Genomic DNA, 19,091 nt, shown 5'->3' with positions numbered 1-19,091 from the left:
CCGGATACAAGTCGGTTTTCTGGGCAGCGAGGCCGTGATCTCGGTGCGCTGGGGCAGGTCCGCCTTTCTGCCGGCCCCGCACTCTCGCGGAAACGACGATTTCCATGGTCCTTGCTCGGTTCCTTCGGCCGGCCCTCCCCGTCACTTCCACTCTCCCACTCCTCTGCCGCTTGGCCGCCGTGCGCCACCGGAGTCTGGTCGCCCTCGCCGGGATGGCCGCAGTCCCCGCCACCCTGTCCGCCTCCGCGGCTCAGATCGGGGGCTTTCTCTCGAAGAAGCCTTACGCGCCGCCGTCCTGGGCCACGCACCTCTCCCCCATGCCTTCCCATACCTTCTCGCTCGGCCATGTAAGCTTCCCCATCGATCCTACCTCACTACCGACCGCTACCTGCTTTATCCATTACTTCAGATTAGTTCAAATTGATTGGAGTTCAGTGTTCAAGTTGATCACTTTCCTGCGACTCACTGACTAAATAGATTATTCTTTCTAATCAAAACAGTTCCCAACACCGATTCACAAGTGGAATCTCCCCAATTTGCCGGAAGGCACGGAAGTATGGATCAAGGTGCAACAAAAGGGCAGCCAACCAATCACCCTGCCCTGTTCCCTTTACAATTTAGTGGAAATATGCAATTTACCTTAATTTGTCAGTGACATTTTTTTATTCTAACACGAGACTTTTGGGGGGAGTTTGTAGCGAGACGATTTATCCGGCATGCAGTTGAGTGGAAACAAGGTACGGAAGCTGGAGTTTCTGATGGCAGATGCCCTAGCGCAAGGCGCAGACTGCGTTATCACTGTTGGTGGTATCCAAAGCAACCATTGCCGTGCCACAGCAGTGGCTGCTAAGTACCTCAATCTTGATTGCTACCTGATACTACGTACCTCCAAGGTGATTTCTGTGTGCCTGTGAGGTGAAATATGTAAAATGCTGTCGCATAAATTGGTCTTGGTGGGACATTTTCAGCTTCTCGTGGATAAAGACCCTGGTTTGGTTGGCAATCTCCTTGTCGAGAGACTGGTGGGTGCACACATTGATCTTGTATCAAAAGAAGAGTATGGAAAAATTGGCAGTGTGGTAAGCTCGTCTCCAACTTTTATTCCGTTGCTGCCATGACCTGTTTCATATTTCTTCCTGGCCATATGTAGCTAATGTTCCACAGTAAATGTTACTGCTTGTCATTCATGCTCGAGTAGCCACCTTTCTAGAAATAGATCAGTTACCTCTGTGGTAGCATAACCCTTCCGGCTACATGATTTAATAGGCTCCACCTCCAACATCTTGATTCTAATCCCTATTTCCCCCCCTGTCTTTAGCTAAACCAAAATGTGCTCTTATATACTATGTACCAGCACTTATCCTAGTTTGTGTTTGCTTTGGAAATTTCTAACCACGTCATGTTTTATTTTTGTAGGCTTTAGCTGACTTGCTGAAGAAAAAGCTGTCGGAAGAAGGGAGGAAACCTTATGTGATTCCTGTCGGCGGATCAAACTCACTGGGAACATGGTATTATCATATACTCGATGTTAAGTGCAATCCATGATAGGAATTACATATTGGAGTTCATAGTATATTTTGAAGTTTCCTCAGGGGGATAACCTTGATGGATTTGTTTGTTGTCCTGTCCATTTGAAAAACAGTGCTTGTTGCTATGCTTGCTAAAATGGACATTATTAGAACCTTTGTTACAAATAGCTGTTGGACTTTATATTACTCAAGTACTCAGGGAGATGTCTAGGAGCTGAACCGTATTGATATCATATAAGGTAATCGCTGTGTAACATGTCGTATTATGCCTGGCTAGTGAAAAGTAGGACATTGCCTTGCGTTGATTAATATGTAACATAACATGTTTCATGGGTCCAGAATAAACTATCAAGCTAACAAGAATACAAAATTAAACGCTATAAAGGGTGGTCTAGCATACCATCTCAGGAATTCATTCAAATAAATTTAGTTTATAAACGGAACTTGATAATTATTAGTCTTACTGTTCAGGGGATATATTGAGGCGATAAGGGAGATCGAGCTGCAAATTCAGCAATCTGTTGATGCTCAGTTTGATGATATTGTTGTTGCATGTGGCAGGTATTTGATTAACACACTGTCTGTTACATTTATGTGTAATTTTGTGCATGCCAATTTGTATTCTGTCATGCCTAGATTCTGAAAGTTGCAAGGCATCACTTTATGGTTGGATGATATTTACCTTCATGCAGTGGTGGAACAATTGCTGGTCTTGCTTTAGGATCAAGATTGAGCAGCTTAAAGGCAAAAGTACGATCTACCCTTCTTTTTTGTGTATCCTGTTGAAGTTCCCAGACTAACCATGTGCTTCTAAGATAGGTCCATGCATTCTCTGTTTGTGATGATCCTGAATACTTCTATGACTATGTTCAAGGCCTGATTGATGGACTTCAATCTGGTTTGGACTCACATGATATAGTCAGCATCGAAAATGTAAGTATGCTTATGAGCTTTCATTGTTTATCAGTAATGTTCTTGGTGTGTCAACTCCAAAAAAGATCATCTGCAATGTCACATTGCACCAGCATCACATGCTCCAATTTGTGACCTTGTTCACATGTACATGATTGGTCTGCAACTCATTTGCTCATTTCATAATTGAACTTTTAAAGTTCAGCTTTAATCAATCAACCCATCTTCTTCACAAATTGGTAGAGCCAGTGAAACATTTAACTTCCTCAATTTCAACTTCTACTTGACAGGCTAAAGGATTAGGTTATGCCATGAACACAGCCGAGGAGCTTAAGTTTGTCAAAGACATAGCTGCAGCAACAGGCATTGTCCTTGATCCAGTCTACAGGTGCAATACATTCCCTGTTCTGCGTTAATGAAATAGATTTGGCATGGTATGCATCATTTGATAGTCTTCGCTAGGCATATGGTATACAAGTTTTATTCTGTAGAGCTAATGCTGAAAAATCCTTTTGATTCTTTCTTTCCCAATGAGCATGTGCATGGTTCATTTTACTGCAGTGGGAAGGCGGCATATGGATTGCTAAAAGACATGGCTGACAATCCAGCCAAGTGGAAGGGGCGGAAAATTTTGTTTGTCCATACAGGTGGTCTCCTTGGGTTGTTTGATAAGGCTGATCAGTTGTCAGCTCTGGCTGGGAGTTGGCGCAGAATGGATCTCGAAGATTCTATAGCACGCAAAGATGGCACTGGTAAGATGTTCTGATCAATATGGTCCAAAAGCTTCCATGATGGTTTAGTCTTCTGGACACCATATTCATCATAGAATATTTACTCTTACATTTGTGCAAGAAAATACAGAATAGACGGTTCGCATGGTGTAGAGCATTGATGAAACTTAAGAATAAAGCAAATCTTTCTGCTATTTGGAAATAAATATTTCAATGTTGATGTTTGGACATCTCTTCTGCCTTTCCCTTTTTGTTATCAGAGCTTGTTGTTAGTTCTTAGTTGTAAGAACTTCTTGGAAATGCCATTCTATTACTGTATTACAAGGACCTGCTAGGCCTACCCGCTCTTTAGTGCTGTCAATAAAATAACTACCAAGTATCAACCAATAAGTCTCCCCTTATTTGCTCCCTTGTCATGCAAAAAGAGATTCCTTGTCAAGTTGTCATGCACTATATAAAAGCATTTTCACTACATAGGCACGTTAAGTAAGTTTCTAGATAATTGCTTATATATCTTTCATGAAAAACAGCAGAAATGTACAGAGGGAAATTTATTGATATCATAACTGGACATTTCAAGTAATAATACTGAAGCTAATAGCCAGGGCCAAACATCACCATCCTTTCAAACAACCTCAACTCAGATATACCAAATGTGCCCTGCATTACAAGAGCCCCAACTTTAAGCAAAAAAGATCAGGCACTTGACATAGTTGGTCCACGCACCACTGTAACCGGGCATGTTGCATTGTTGACTACATAGTTGCTGACACTTCCAAGGAGAGCCCTGCATTGAGATACAATGAGATGCGACATATGAAGAAGCTGTGTTAGCTAAAGACTAGGCACTTGTTGTTGATAGAGGAGAGGTTTAGATATATCTTAACCTTTTCAGTGGCCCTAAGCCCCTGCAACCAAGCACAAATAAGTCCGCCTTGAGGTCATCTACTGCCTCGCAGAGTTTCTCCCTTGCATCGCCCCAGTAAATTTTTGCTAGCACTTCCACCTGATCAAGGTTGACACGGAGGTGACTTTTCACTAAACAGCATATTTGGACTCAATACTATTTTTTCATTGCATTGAAGAAAAATATTATTGTAGATAGTTGGAGCTATGGATGGCGGAACTTCAAGAGTAGTTTTACAATGTTTAGTTGTTTGCCTTAGCCTTCAAAAAATATAAGCCGTTGACAAGGCTGCGCGAATAACATCAAGAGAAAGTAACGGAGACTATTGACTGTGCATATAATGTTTTCATATGTATCGAGGTCATCGCCCTTACTAATTCTGCTGGTTGTTTTACGGTCGGTAAATGTTCAGCCCATGGTTTTGCGGTTTGCATAGGCATGCACACTACTAACCTAATACTAGACAGTAATGTCTCAAGATGTTCATTTTTAGCGTGAGATCTAGGCAATCTATGGTAAAAAAAAAATCACATAAAGCAGTTACCGTAAAATCAATGCTGATTGATCAGACTTCTGGTGATATAAACACATATGAGAATTTGAGTGAAATTCTTTTGAGTTTATGAACACGATTCTAGTGACATCCTAACTATATTATTCAGTTATGTAGAAAACTATCTTCTATTCAAGCAAAGATTAAGGCACGGCCAGGCTCTTTGCTACTGTTTTTTTTTTAAAGTTTGGGGGTCATATATGTACGCAACCATATATTTTCCTTTTCTAGTCTAATTATCAAGCAGAAGTGCAAAACCCTTGAAAATAAGTGAAGAGCTGCACGGCTACCACATTAGCGCAAGTGATTCTCCTATATATAACAGATGATTCGGCGAACAATTCAGTAGCCGTTGTAGAGCTATTACCTGCTTAGCCTTGGATGCAGCTTGCAGGATCTCCAGTACCTCCTTATCAGGGTTCAGCCCATACCTCGCCTGCACGTTCATCTCCATGAACTCCGGCAGAGGAATCAAAGCTTCAGTTTACCCAAAAAGAAAAAAGAAAACCCCAGAAGTGATGGTGCTATCAGTACAACAATCTTTGCGATCAAGAAGAATCCAAAGTCCAAACTAAGAGAGCGCACTGCTAATCCAATGATCTTTTTACTTACGTGAGCCGGTGTTCTTCCAGAGCTCCTTGTGGCTGGCGTCCGCCCCCTTGGGGAGGACATGGACGAGGATGATCCGGTCGCCGGCCTTCACCAGGTTGTCGACCGCCCACCTCGCCGCGGCCTTGCTCGACGGCGAGTAGTCCATGCCCATGCCAATGGTTCGCTTCCCAGCGGCCATGTCTCTCTCTCTCAGTCCGAGCCTAAACGCCGATGAGTTTCTTGTGCAGTCGCCGGGGAAGGGTGAACGAAGGTTGTGAAGCTGGGAGGGAAGAAAGTTGGCGCAGGGTGGTGGAGGGCAGGAGGGGCAGAGCTATATGTAATGCTTCTGGGAAGAGTTCGGTTTGTGCTCCGAGTACAGTTTTATGGTTGCCGGACTGGAGCCAAATATCCCCAACTGACAGCGAGCTCTCGTAGCCTAGGTTGGCTTTATTCCTTGATCGAGTAGGTTTCTGACGGTCGAGAGGTCAGTGCCAGCTGGGCTGGGCATCTGTAATCCATATATGATGCGAATAAAACCTCCAGAAGGCTCTCTACTTGTCTAGAAAGCCAAAGAACGAATACTAGTAGCTAGTCTAATCTAAGATTAGTAAAAGCTCGGGCTGTGATCTGACCCAAGGCCATTTGCTGCTGGGGCTAATTAGGCGTGGCTCCAGGTGTAATTTTCGCCATCGCTCATGAGTTGTCAGTTACCACACCACGAAAGTCTCTTTCCGGTGGGCAAATCACATGGAATTCCGAATATAAGAAGTGGTCTCGAAAATGGAAACTGTCACTTGCGTAACAGGTACAGTTTACCTCATTCATTCATGTTGAACCGGCGCAACTCCATCGCTGGTTGCTGCTGAGGTTGGCTGAAGCAAAACTGTGTGCTGGTGGACGGGTTTCCAAGCTGGTGGTGCTGGGAATCGTATGCCCGGTCTTCTTTACCCTCCCTAGCTGGCCCCTACACGGAAAAGGTCGCTAGCCCAATCATATAGTTCTTTTTCAAGAAGGGCGCGCGACATATAAACATGACGGAACGCTCGCTAATCCAAGGATTGGGAAATCACCAGCCACCAGGGCATGGCGCCAATGGGTACTGAATAATCATGTCAACGCAACACTAGGGCCCTGTTTGGCAGGGCTCCACGAGCGGCTCCGGCCGGAGCCCAGCCAAACGCCCATTTTTGCTGCTAATCCAGACCAGAAGCCAGACTTGGAGCCTCCAGCGGCTTCCATACGGGAGGCGGAGCCCCGTTTTCGTGGCTCTGAGCGGCTCCGCCCCCCTTCGTCCAGAATGCCCCTCGCTCGAGGGCGGGCCCCGAGCGGCCGGCGGCGGTGGAGGGACCGCGCGAGGCGGGGTTGGAGCGGCCGGCAGCGGTGGACGGAGCGCGCGCCGAGGCGGCCGGCGGCGTGGAGAAGGGCAGCGGCGGAGGCAGTACGACTGAGGTAGGGCTGAGCGGGGGCGGCGGCGGAGGGAGCGCGCGGCCCAGGCGGCGCCCGAGGGGCCGGTGGCGGCGGGAGGAGCGCGCGCCCGAGGCGGCCGGCGGCGTGGAGAAGGGTGGCGGCGGAGGAGCGCGACCGAGGCGGGGCCGAGCGGGGGCGGCGGCGGAAGGAGCGCGCGGCCCAGGCGGGGTCCGAGCGGCTGGCGGCGGCGGAAGGAGCGCGCGCCCGAGGCGGCCGGTGGCGTGGAGAAGGACGGTGGCGGAGGCAGCGCGCGTCCCAGGCGGGGCCGAGCGGCCAGCGGCGGCGAAGGGGTCGAGGCGGGGCCGAGGCGGTCGGTGGCGTGGAGGAGAGGCGCTTGAGGTCCGAGCGGATAAGGAGGAGGAGAGGAAAAAAAGAAAAAATGAGAGAAAAAAAGAGAGGAATAAATAAGAAGGGAAAAAAAAGAAAAAAGAAAAAAAATACAAGGAGGGGTAATTTAGATATTTTACTACTTCAATCCAACAGGTGAAGCCGTTTTTCCAAACGCTTCTCAAAATGGCTCCAGCTCCACCAGAGAAGCTGCTCCACCAGAGGAGCCAGAGCCGGAGCTGTTTTCGGAGGAGCCGGAGCCTTATCAAACAGACCCTAGAACAACTAGAACAAGCAATCAACAGTGAGCGGGCCCATCTCCATCGCTGCGTTCCTGTGTGGCCCGGCCCTTTGCTTGCGCTACCCACGCTGCCCAACGTAAACTCTGCGTTCCGGCTCGAATCATCGGCAGCTCAAAAATAAAAACAGGTGAAGAACACGTACGGTTTCGAGGGATGAAAACAGTCAGGAATCGTATTAAGAAAAACGGTGACGATCGGATCGGAATTTTCCCATATTTACAAAATTATAAAATCAAATACAGTAAAAATCGACTATAAAATTAATTTAAAATAATATTTTTTATATTTAAAATGATTGGAAACAAAACAATATCATAATATAAAAAACGGTATTTCCATCCCACTTTCACCCCATTCCATGTCGGATCGCCACCGTTCTCCCCCATGCGCGGCGGCCGGCAGGCCCAGGCGCCATCAGCAGGCCACAAGGCCTACAAACACAGCGAGACGTTGCGCCCCGGCCCACGAGCCCATTTGGACCGCAGAAGGGAACGACCTGTCTGGACTCGAGGGGGGACCGGCAGACACAATGGGCCTCTAGCCCTCCACATAAGACCCATCCAACGTTCCACGGCGGCCCAGCGCCGAGCCCGTTTTGAGTGCTGGCTGCCTCCCGCCGGCGCGGTCACCCGTTTCGCTTCGCCGCGCGCCCGCGCCGGTGTTCGTCGCGCAACTACCGTCGTCTGTCCGCCGAGTCCTTCAAGGCCAGTAGGGGACGTCTATTCCTAACGCGTGCGACTAGCGGCGCTGCCATCGCAGAAGCCTCTTGGCCGCTGCGCCCCCGCCTCCTCCCCTGGCTCCGGCGCCGCCGCCCTCCGCCGCCGCCGACACTAATCAGTTCGAATTCGCGCTCCCCTGCTAGGTGCCTGGCCCACCACTTGTCTCCCCGCCGCCCCTGGCCGGCGGCGTCCCCACCGCCGACCGCCACCGCCCGCAACCCGCCTCCGCCGCCTGGCTTCCCTACCACCCCACCCCCTCTTCAAAGGTCGGTGGTGACCACCGGACCCCAGCAACCCGGACCCCGAAGGCCCAACCTCCGGCCGCCGCCGCCGCCTGCTCGAGGAAAATGAACAGCGGCCTTCTTCTGCAACCCGCACGACCCTATTCACGCGCGCGATAAATAGATTCCCCGAGTCAGTAAGCAACCCCCTCTGTACGCAATGTATATTCTGTTTTCTACGCCTACACACGCAGTAAGTCTCCGGAACATCTCACTCAAGTCCACTGCAACCGCGCACACACCTTTGCTTAATTGCTTTGTACTGTACGACGGAATCAACGAGTCGCATACATGTAGCCTACATTTTCAGCGAGCACGTAGTGCTTGAACTTCCTGGGACGTCCTTCGCCTTCCAAGACTCGTTCTGTCGGTGCAAGAGTGTGCAAAGAAGAACAGGTACTGAGTTAAGCTAGCGGCGAGCAATTGTCCCTGGGGACCACACGTTTCCAGTTCAAGATCCTGGAAGCTGGACTAGCTCTTCACTGAATGTTCATGTGGATTCTCGCCAACCTTTCCTAGTAAAATCTCGTACAATTACTAACCCAAGTGTCAAGGGATACTCGTAAGTGAATTTACTACATCCTATAAGGCTATAAAAAGGCGCAAACATGCCTGCACCAGAAGAGCCAAGCCTGCCTGCTCTGTTATACTCTCTGCAGGTTCAGTTGCGCTTCATCAACTGTGTTTACTACTTTGGTCGTTTGATCATAGCTCATGCCATGCTGTTTTCTTTACAGGAACATATTCTTGGAACATTTCAGCATGTGTTGTCCAGCGATCTTTCGTACAAGGATGGGAGACTCTAAGCGTAACAAGGTGAAGAAGAGCATCTGGCAGCTCCTCTGCGGCTGCTCATCACCCCAGACGAATGATTGATTCAGAGTCAAATGCATGAGAGCTCGATCATTTGATATTGCAAGATCCTTTTGTGTAGACCAATCAGTAGTTGTTTCTTGGCAGGTACTTATCAGCTGTTTTATTCATGTAATGAGTGGGCCCTCAGCTATTTGATTCAATTTGTTTGTGGTCCTTTTCGTTGTACTTTGTGTTGTGCATCTCTGTTTTGAAAAAAAGGGAGGATGTAACAGTCACGTGTTGTTTCATATATTGGGGAAAAAATCGTGTTTGGTTATCAAGGGGTGGTATGTCCCCTTGCAACTATTTGTGGCCGTCAAAACGTACGTAAATACGTGAACGATTATCTTACTTCAAATATTTCAGTATCAGCAGGACCAGTTGGCTAAAGCCAAAAAAAAGGGAAATAAAAATTAAAGGAGCACCTGAACCATTCCAGGCAAAAGCGGTCCAAATTAATACGCTTCAGCAATGGGAACTTTATTACCTGATCAGAGTTCAGAACGCGGAAAAAAAGTCTCTGTTTCCGCGTAATATACGCAGTCCTGCTCATGCTTCATGCATGACGACCAGCAAAGCGTCAGGTTGCTAGCACTCGCACACTCACACTAGCACTCCTGAACTTGCCGTCAGGTCAAGTCGTGCTTCAAGTTGAAGCCTTTCAGAGTATGAAAACTTGAAACTTCTATGACAGCAATTTGCACGCACTTTTGTGACTAGCTTGTCCAGTGCAAAGTGCAAACGCTTTGCATCGCAAGCAGCTCTCCTTTCAACTTTCAGGGCCAACTCGAATATCTTTCACTGAACATTCTCTGGCAATTCAAACCGATTATCGTAATTGCAGTCTCACAGTACAGTGTTTAAGCATGACCTGGTCCACATTCAATTTTTTTTCTCTCCCCCATATACGTGCGAGCCAAGTTCCCTTGGTAGTCTGACTGACTGAGTCAGTGAGTCTACAAGTGCTCTAAACAGCGAGATGCTCGGCAACCCTACAGGTACAGAAGCATCAACCATTGAAGGAACAAAGATTAATTGTCGTCTGTGGTCAAAGTATCCAACATTCCCATGACGACCCTGCAGCTGCAGGCCCGGAGAGCAACCTCTTTGGCAGCCACTAATATAAATAGGCTTCAGGAGCGCTGCTGGATTGCATCAAGGGCGACAGCACCCAGCTTTGTCTTGCTCAGTTGAAGCGTAAGTGCTCTATAGTTTCAGGTTTCGCCTTCCATTGTGTTCGCCCAAGGGAAGGAGGAAGGATGCAGGCCGACCACAACGGTGTGAAGAAGAGCATGCTGGCTCTGCTCTGCAGCTGCTTTTCTTCATCCAAGACGGACGATTGACGTGGATCGACTCCGACAGTAGTATCTGACGATGCTTACTCAGGCTTCTCTTCCGTACAGAAATCAGAGTAGTATTAGATAAATTCATATAGCTAGTGTGCATGATGTGTTGTTCAGCATAGTGTAGTATCTGCAATAAAATTAGCTGGCGTAGTTGGCCGGCCGTTAGTGTGTACTGTGTAGTAGTACATTGGTAGTGATCGTGTGTCCTACTGTCCTCCATTTTATTTGTATATCTTTTGATAAGCACAAAGACAACAAGACTGCAACTTTCGAGGGGGCGCTTGTGGCGACATCTCGATTCTTGAAGCGGGTAGTCAAGGATTTTTTTACCTAGGCACATGGGTGGTGGTTTAGTCTTATCATTAGTTTGTCCGTTTGGCTCTGAATATTTTTAGACTTTGACTTCTTGAAATCAATAAAATTTCCCTTTTCAAAAAAAAACAAGACTGCAAGATGACTTGCACGAATGGAGTAATTTCGAACTGTCACTCTTGCCCGCTCCTGATCCCGCCGCACAACTAATTAAACGACCATTCCGACTCGAATCGTCGGGAAAACCAGGCGAAACTCGCAGTTCCTGGCCATTCCCGGGCAGTTACTCTCACCGTCTGGCCGTCTGGGCGTCCTCCCACGGCGTGGCCTCCATTCACCGAGCCCACGAATCTTCGATTCCACGACTGGCTCACGGCGCTGAGCCGCTGACCGCGTTGGCCGCACCGCAGCTCGCAGATGCCGGCGTGCGCGCGCGCCCCGGCCCAGCGCCCCGGCCATGCATGTCGTTCTCCACCGCATGGCCATGGCCTCCTCCACCTTCCAGGACGCCGGCGTCGTCAACAAGCCCAGCGGAGAAAGGAAACGGCCGGAACGTCGCGCGAGTACGATCAACGGGGTGGACAATAAATGAAATACCGTCCTCCCCTGGACGGTCTTCCATTTACCGTCCACCCTGTTCGTTGAGGCCCGCCGCCGTCGACCTCTCACCTTGCTGCCTGCAAGCTGGAGAGGCAGCCACCACGCTCTCCGCCGACTCCTTGCGCTCCAGGGGACCACCCCAATCCCACATACCCTGCTCTGTCGTCCTCGTGCACGGCCATGGCAAACCCGCCGTCTCCGCAGTTCAACCCGCGGCAGCGCGCCGAAATTCGTCGCCTCTCCGTCCCACATCTCAAACCTGACCTCGCCGCGAGGTTCTCCGGGACAATGCGAACTCGCCGGGCTGCAATCCTACGCCACCCCGCTGGAGTTACCGCCGGACAGAGCCCCGCGCTGTCCACTGTATTATGATTGAATTTTAAACGATATGAACCAGTCGCCATCAGCTTACGATTACATTCAAACTTGCAGGGCTAAACATTTTTGGGCGTCCAAGACTCGCTGTATGAATTCAGTTTCAGGGCGTGGAATGCACGAAGATTCAGTTAAGCTAATTGCGAGCTTTCGCAATTGTCACTGAATTTTCTGTGAGAGGACTGCACATTTCCGGTTCAAGTCCAGGAAGCTGGACTCGTTCTTCAGTGAATTTTCATTCGGTTCTCGCGAACTTTACCAAGTAAAATGCCATACTGTACTAAGCCAAGGTGGTCGGGATAGATACTCTTCAGCGAACTTGCTACATGTGGGACGCCTATAAAGGGAGCAGCAAGCTTGCAGCGAAGGCACACCTTGCTCACTGCTCGATCAGTTTCAGAGGAGCTTCTATTTCAGGTATCGTCTTGCTCTAGAGGTGCACTAAGCATACGCATGCTTCTATTCTCGTCTCAGCTGGTTTCACTTGTTTTAGTTGCAGTACTTGGAGATGGGATGGCCAAAGTTTTCTGAGCTAATGTTGTCATGCATGTAAAGAAACTAAAGATGAGACATGCTATTTTCAGGAACATCTTATTGGAGAGCTTTGAACTTGCTGAGCTCAGCACGATCTCTTGGGGGAAGGATGGCAAAGCGTAACGGCGTGAAGAAAAGCATTTGGGATTTTCTCTGCGGCTGCTCATCGCCCAGGACGACTTGATCGATTCAGAGTTAAATGCACGAGAGGTTGAGGACGATAGCTACCAAATTCTTTTGTATGTAGGTCGTCAGGATCTGTTTCATGGAAGACGATGCATATGTTGCTAGTTGTCAGTTTATTTCGTTGCTTAATTCGATTTGTGTCTGGTTCTGTTAGGTTTTGCTCTTGAGGACATCTCTACTGTAAGTGTCATGTAAAATATATCCTGGAATAAAGTCTTCCATGTTTGGTTTATCATGAGTGGGTCCTAAGAATAAGGCATCGTTTCATATGACAAAACCGATAATGTCATGTCAGCCAAAGGGGTTCCAATATTAACTACTCTGTTATATTAAGTAGTACTACATCAGATGATCTCCGAAGGGTTGCAGCTGCAGGTTCAGAAAATTAGTTCTAGATGTGGTAAACACACCCCCAATCGATAGCATTATTATTACTCCCTTTATTTTTTCTGAACTCTGAAGAGGTACTTTTCTTCACCAGCAAATTCTCTGAAAACGTTGCCAGAGAGCCGGAAGTACAGGTTCTCAAGCTTTCACGAGCTAGTGTTCATGAGAGATGTTTCATGCCATTTTCTCTACACATGCTTGGAGACCAACCCTTCTCTCCGCACATAGACGAGTCACTACTAGAATCCCAAGGTTTCCCTAGAGTTTTTATCTTTCCCTACAAAATTGTAGAGTGTCCTAGGGAAACTTTATTTCCCTACAATGAAATTTTAGAACAGTAGGGAATCTACCCATTCCCTAGGAATCTGATGCATTTCTAGGGAAAACGAGGAAACAGTCTGCCATGCTGGCACCATGATGGCAGGTATCCCTACGAATTTATACCGAACCGTAGGAAAACAGGTTGTACCGCAAAAATTTCGCTGCACCAAATTTTGGATCCCATGCGCGCGTGCCTGTAAAAGAGCGGTGCCTCCTTCCTTTTCCCGGGGCTTTTACATTTTTACCATTATAACAAATGTCGCTCATCAGATTATCACTCTTAGAATGACACCTACATCTATATCAGCGGAGAGAAGTTTAAGTTACTTTTTTACCACATTTGCTGATGTGGTAGCCACGGCAGCAGGCCACGCGAGCGCCGAGTCAGCAGTGTGCCAACGTCGTGCTCCCGCCGTTACTGCACGCTGGGCCCGACTCCCGCCTGGGTACGCCCGACCCTCCGACAGAACACCTCGACAGCAAAAACACCGCCGCCAAATAAGCGCCCTACTCCGCCTCCGGCGCCGGCTACCTCTGCCCCTCGCCGCGCGGGTCTCCTCCTCCTCCTCTTTCCTCCAGCACTCCATTTTCGCGCCGCGTCAGAGGCCCCAACCGCCACCGCAGCCCCCACCCCCGGCCCATGACCCCGCCCCCAGAAAGACGCTCCCCGTCGCGGCCGCCGCCGCACTCGAGTCCGACCTCCTCGCCGTCGTCGCCGAGGACCGCTCGGACGACGCGTGGATCGTGTTCAAGTCCCTGGCCGCGTCCTCTAGCCCGCCCTCGCCCCAAGCCGCTGCCGCGCTCGTCTCCCACCTTGCCGGCGCCTTTGCGGCGTTCCTGAAGGTGTTCGACGAAGCCTGCAAGCTCGTGGTGGAGGAGAAGGCTCCTGCTGAGGCGGCGGCAATGCGCCCTGATCTCGCCGGTGGCCGGTGGCCGGGCCGAGGAGCCACGCCCGGGATCCGGCCAGGCGCACCCCTCCCTCTCCCTTCCCTCTCGCGCGGGCGACGGCCGGCGCGCGACGGCTGGTGCGCGCCAGAGACCGCGGCGGCCTGCGCACCGCGGCGGTGAGCCAGCGGCGGGCGTGTGCGGGGGCCGCGGCGGCGACGCAGGCGCAGACGCTATGGCGGCGTGGCCCACGCCGGCGCTCGCGGGCAGGATGCGGAGCAGGCGCGCGGCGGCGGGCTCGAACAGGAGCGGCGCCCTGTAGCTAGCGGCGAGCTCGGCACGCGCGCCCTGCAGCTGGCGGCGAGGACCTCCTCCACGGCGGCCATGGCGAGGCGAGGCGGCCTCCTCCTCCCTCCCCATCTGGCGGCCTCCGCGCTCCGCCCCTGCCGCCCGTGGCCATGGCGGCTCGGCACGGTGGCCTTGGCGGCGCGGCACGATGGACTTGGCCTCCGGATCCAGGCGCGCGGCGGCGTCCATGGCCTCCGCCCTTCTTGTATGCTACGGGTTGATGAGCTAGATACATTGCTTGATGCTCTGGGATTCAGCAAGAAGGGATTTTTCAAGAATCTGGTTAGCGGGTACCTAAAATCAAGCACAGGGTCCAGCGTGCAGTAACGGCGGGAGCACGACGTTGGCACACTGCTGACTCGGCGCTCGCGTGGCCTGCTGCCGTGGCTACCACATCAGCAAATGTGGTAAAAAAGTAACTTAAACTTCTCTCCGCTGGTATAGATGTAGGTGTCATTCTAAGAGTGATAATCTGATGAGCGACATCCGTTATAATGGTAAAAATGTAAAAACCCCCCTTTTCCCAAATCCGCGTCTCCCTCCCCTCCCTCTCCAAATCAATCTCCCCAAAAGATTGCTGCTTCGACGGGAAGGAGCTGGTCAAGGTCACCCGGAGCCACTCGCAGGGTTGGGCGAGTCGGCGGCGCCGGCGGCGCCACCAGAGTCATCCCCGGCGTTCTCGGCGGCGACGTTGTGGTCACAGTCGCCGGCATGAATCTCGCCGAGGAGACACACCCACCGCCGCGCTCGTCCGCATCGACGCCACCCTCGAGGCCAACGTGCAGCTCCGCCGGCACTGTACGGCGCACAACTTCACCAAGTCTACCGGGGTGCACAAGATCCACGGTCTCTGCTTCATCAGTAGCGGCAACAAGGACAGGAACTCCCAAGATCAAGGTCCAGGCCAACTTCAACTGATTCTCATGCGACAGGTACTTTTCCCGTGATGACTTCCCCCAAATATGTTCACTTCCATCCGTTCCCCTCCAGAACCCCAAGCTCTCGTCAAATTAGTTCATGATTGCAAAAATTATCGGTGCTTATCTTTCATTTTGTAGTATACCCTTATTTGATTTCCCCTGCTGACAGGAACTAGCACTCAGATGACTGTGAGGTGACAAACAGATTTAATTTGTTGGTTCTATTTTTCCTGTGCTTGTTGAATTTTCTTGACATGTACCTTTTGGCCTGCACTAATCTAAACTTCATTTGTTAATCTGGCTGCAGGATAGTTTTGCCACTTCTATTGCGTAAAGGTGCACCGGTGACTCCTATACTGATGGAAGCTTGCAAGCTACCATGGCGACAATTTGCTTTTGTCGTGGTCTTAGTGGACGATGCATAGTATAGAGTTGTGTGTGTTTTCTAGGTGGCGACATGAAAGAAGCTAGCACATGTAACAAACGTATCTTGAATTCTTGATAATTTTAGTTGAATAAAATCAATTTTTTCATGGTTAGTTTCTTTCATATAAACTGCAATGGCGACAAAATATATAAAATAAACATATATAAAACAATAAATCTCAATTCAAGAAATAATAAGAAAAGAATCATGACAAAGTGTTCCCTAGGCTTACAGTTTTGTAGGGAAATAAACTTTCCACGTAAGAAGTCTTGCCACGTGAACAGGTTCCCTACAACTCAAAAGTCTTAGGGAAAGCTTCTTTTCCCTACACTTCCATCACAAAACCGTAGGGCACATTGTCTTTTCCGTCGAAATAGTCCCTAAGAAGCTTTCCCTACCAAAATTACTAAGGAAAATGTTTTCCTATGGTTTTTCCTCCTTTCCCTAGGATTTAGAACCGTAAGGGAACATGTGTTTTCTAGTAGTGAGTACTCTGTTTTCTGTTCCTCTCTCTTGATGAAGGTAAACGATGCTCCAAATACTCCTACACGGTGCAGCATGCATGTACGCAATATGCTTTGGAGTTTGGAAGAATAATCGATCAGAGGCGGTTGAACCATTCCAAGCTGGCCAGGTAAACGGCCCCCTACACTTTTTATGCTTCAGTCAAGGACGCTCAAGGGAGCATCTTTTCCGTTGAACGGCCGAGTCCCAGTTAACGCGTAGCAGGATGCAGCCGTGTTGCTTGCATGCCGACCAATGAAGGCATCAAATCAAACCTAGCGGATGATCGATTTCAAACCCCACACAGCAGTCAGTCAGTGTCAGTCAAGCTAGCACTCTCAACATCAATTGTGTTCGGCTGGTGGGTAGGGCTCCAGCCCTACAGTAATTCCCTCTCACACCACTCCAACTCCAGCCTCCAGCCATCAGCCAAGTAACAGTGTTTTTCTCTCACACCACTCCAGCTCCAGCCTCTAGCTCCAGCCTGCCGAACACGGTGATCTTCTGCTCAAGGGTGTGTTTAGTTCCCACAAAATTTCCATCACATCCATCACATCTCCTATCACATCGAAACATTAAATATAGCAAATAACCCATACATGGAGTACTAAATGTAGTTAAATAAAAAAACTAATTGCATAGTTTTGATGTACGTTGCGAGACGAATCTTTTGAGCCTAGTTAGGTCATGGTAGGACAATATTTACCACAAACAAACGAAAAGTGCTACAGTGTGCTACAGTGAATTTTTCTCCCCTTTCTCCCTCATCTAAACACAGCCCAAGTCGTGCATCTGGAGTTGCAGAATATGCATGAGTTTTCGGACGAATTATAGTAGTACACTTGTAAGTAAGACTGTGTGGTCCAGAGTAAGCCTTGCGTAGGAAGCAGGTCCCTGTTTAGCTTCGAGGGGCAACTACTTGAGTGTACTTACACACCGCGTCTTTCAGTGAACATTCTATGACAACACAGTACAGGGTTCAAGTGTGACATGGTGTAGCATGCATGTGTGTTTTTCATGTACTTTTCCTTGTACGCGCATGACAAGTTCCCTTGGTCATATGTACTCATGTGGCGGTAGTGCGCAATAGTATGGACAGTGACATGTGGAGCTAGCTTCTCCCTGAAGAGCAATGCGGCATCAACTACTAAGAAAAGAGTGCTCATTTCTTTTGAATCAATATTCATAAATACTTGCATTGTAGGAACCGCTCTTGGCTGTCAAAGTGTCAATTCACATCTTCACTGGACCGGACTTCATCTTCATTCTTCGCTGAACAGTCTTGCGGTTTTCCATCTCTTTTCCTAAGCCTTACCGTAAACTCTCATACTCTTCGAGACTAACCTGTAGGATCCTTTATAAAAAGGACCCCATGAGTGCTGCCTGTCTGCACCGAAGGCACCCACTACCCAGCAACCAGCATCCTGCGTCAGTTTAAGCAGTGTTTTCAGCATCTCCCACGGTGTCGCTGTCAAGTTCTTCTTCTAAGTGAAAGATGCCGGACCACAACAAGGTGAAGAAGGGCATGTGGGATCTGATATTCGGCTGCTTTTCGTCATCCAAGACCAAAGATTGAGAGATGGATCAAAACTCCACTGAATCCAAGGGTGTGTCTCCAGCTCATCTACCTCATGGAAATTAGTAGTTAGGTTCATATGTATGTTCATGTGATAGTGTGATGCATCATGCATGTGTTGTTCAATGTAAAATGTGTAGTAGTAAGCCGGATGTTGTTGGCCTTGCATTGTCGGTCGCCAAGCAGTTTGTTCATGTGCCCTCCTCATTTGATTTGTAATATTGCAGATGTGTATGCTGTTAAAGATTTGTAACGGTCGCTCTGTGGACTACATGTCATGTAAATGGCCCTTAAATTGAAAGGAAATCGAATATTTGCTTCATTTTTTTTTGAGGGAACGCTTCATTTCGTTTAAGACAGCATAGAAAGATGTAGTGGGCTAGTTTGTAGCGCTTAAGGCCCAATATGCCCAAGGGCCCATACCCCTTCGGTGGCGGCGTCATCTTCCTGCGGCAGTGCACACGCCGACACAGGCATCGAGCGGTGCTCGCCGCCGGGGAAGGCCGGGGGAGGGTCTCGCCGTCCGATGCCCTACCTCTCCCTGTTGGGATCCTTCACTGGAACCAGCCACGCCATCGCCGCCCCCAGCCGCGATCCGGACCACCAGTGCACCACCACTGGCCAACGCCGCGTGACTCTACAGTAACACTCCTCTCCCACCTCCGAAACCCCCGATCTCCGGCAACCGGCAATGTCGCTCCACCAGCGGCCACACCAGAAGCCGGCCGCCGGCCGCCGGCGACTCCCTCCCCGTCCCCCCCCCCCACCCTCCCCCCCCCCCCCCCCCCCCCCCCCCCCCCCCCGCCACCGCCCCATCCCGCCCGCTCCCCCTCCTCACGATCCCCTACCTCTTCTCCCTCCTCGCGCTCCTCCTGTTCGCCGCCCTCCTCCTACCCTGGGGACCTGGGGCCCCATCCGCACCTCATCAGTCCCCGCCTCCCGATGGCGCGCCTACACGCTCCAGGAGGCCGCGGCCTTTGCCGCCGCCAACGGCACCGTGCTCCTCGCCGCGGTCTCTGGACCGGTGGACCTATCTCCCTTCCTCTCCAACTGGCTCATCAGCGTCCGCCGCGCGGACCAGGTGCTCGTCATCGCCGAGGATTACGAAACACTCGACCGCATCAACGCCGCACCCCCCCCCCCCCCCCCCCCCCCCCCCCCGCCGTCGCACCCGGCGCTCAGGCCGCCCGCAAGTT

At 50.0% G+C, this 19,091-nt stretch overlaps 2 protein-coding genes and 1 pseudogene across 3 annotated transcripts; 2 read left to right on the top strand and 1 right to left on the bottom strand.

The window, feature by feature from the left end:
- The first annotated feature begins 53 nt into the window (after nt 1-53).
- Nucleotides 54-3,402, top strand: LOC120657336 (putative D-cysteine desulfhydrase 1, mitochondrial). The gene is made up of 10 exons (XM_039935633.1): nt 54-347; nt 501-566; nt 699-893; nt 969-1,079; nt 1,417-1,508; nt 2,001-2,090; nt 2,222-2,279; nt 2,349-2,462; nt 2,732-2,829; nt 3,003-3,402. The coding sequence occupies exons 1-10, from the start codon at nt 105-107 to the stop codon at nt 3,205-3,207; spliced, it is 1,272 nt and encodes a 423-aa protein (XP_039791567.1). The 5' UTR covers nt 54-104; the 3' UTR covers nt 3,208-3,402.
- A 257-nt stretch (nt 3,403-3,659) lies between these two features.
- On the bottom strand, nt 3,660-6,666 carry LOC120657337 (universal stress protein PHOS32-like). 2 transcript variants are annotated; one of them, XM_039935635.1, is made up of 6 exons: nt 6,294-6,666; nt 6,040-6,187; nt 5,245-5,503; nt 5,000-5,109; nt 4,060-4,178; nt 3,660-3,959 (listed from the first exon to the last, which is right to left on the bottom strand). In XM_039935635.1, exons 2-6 carry the CDS (start codon nt 6,046-6,048, stop codon nt 3,869-3,871), a joined length of 588 nt encoding a protein of 195 aa, XP_039791569.1. In that variant the 5' UTR covers nt 6,049-6,187; nt 6,294-6,666; the 3' UTR covers nt 3,660-3,868. The 2 variants fall into 2 exon arrangements, with proteins under 2 accessions (XP_039791569.1, XP_039791570.1); XM_039935636.1 differs by having other exon boundaries at nt 5,245-6,665.
- Nucleotides 6,667-18,337: 11,671 nt separating this feature from the next.
- On the top strand, nt 18,338-19,089 carry LOC120653759 (annotated as a pseudogene).
- Nucleotides 19,090-19,091: the final 2 nt, after the last annotated feature.

Source organism: Panicum virgatum, chromosome 1N, assembly GCF_016808335.1.
Source record: "Panicum virgatum strain AP13 chromosome 1N, P.virgatum_v5, whole genome shotgun sequence".
In the NCBI taxonomy this organism is placed as follows: domain Eukaryota; kingdom Viridiplantae; phylum Streptophyta; class Magnoliopsida; order Poales; family Poaceae; genus Panicum; species Panicum virgatum.
The sequence above is the reverse complement of the archived record's forward strand: the minus strand, read 5'-3'. Positions and strand labels throughout refer to the sequence as shown.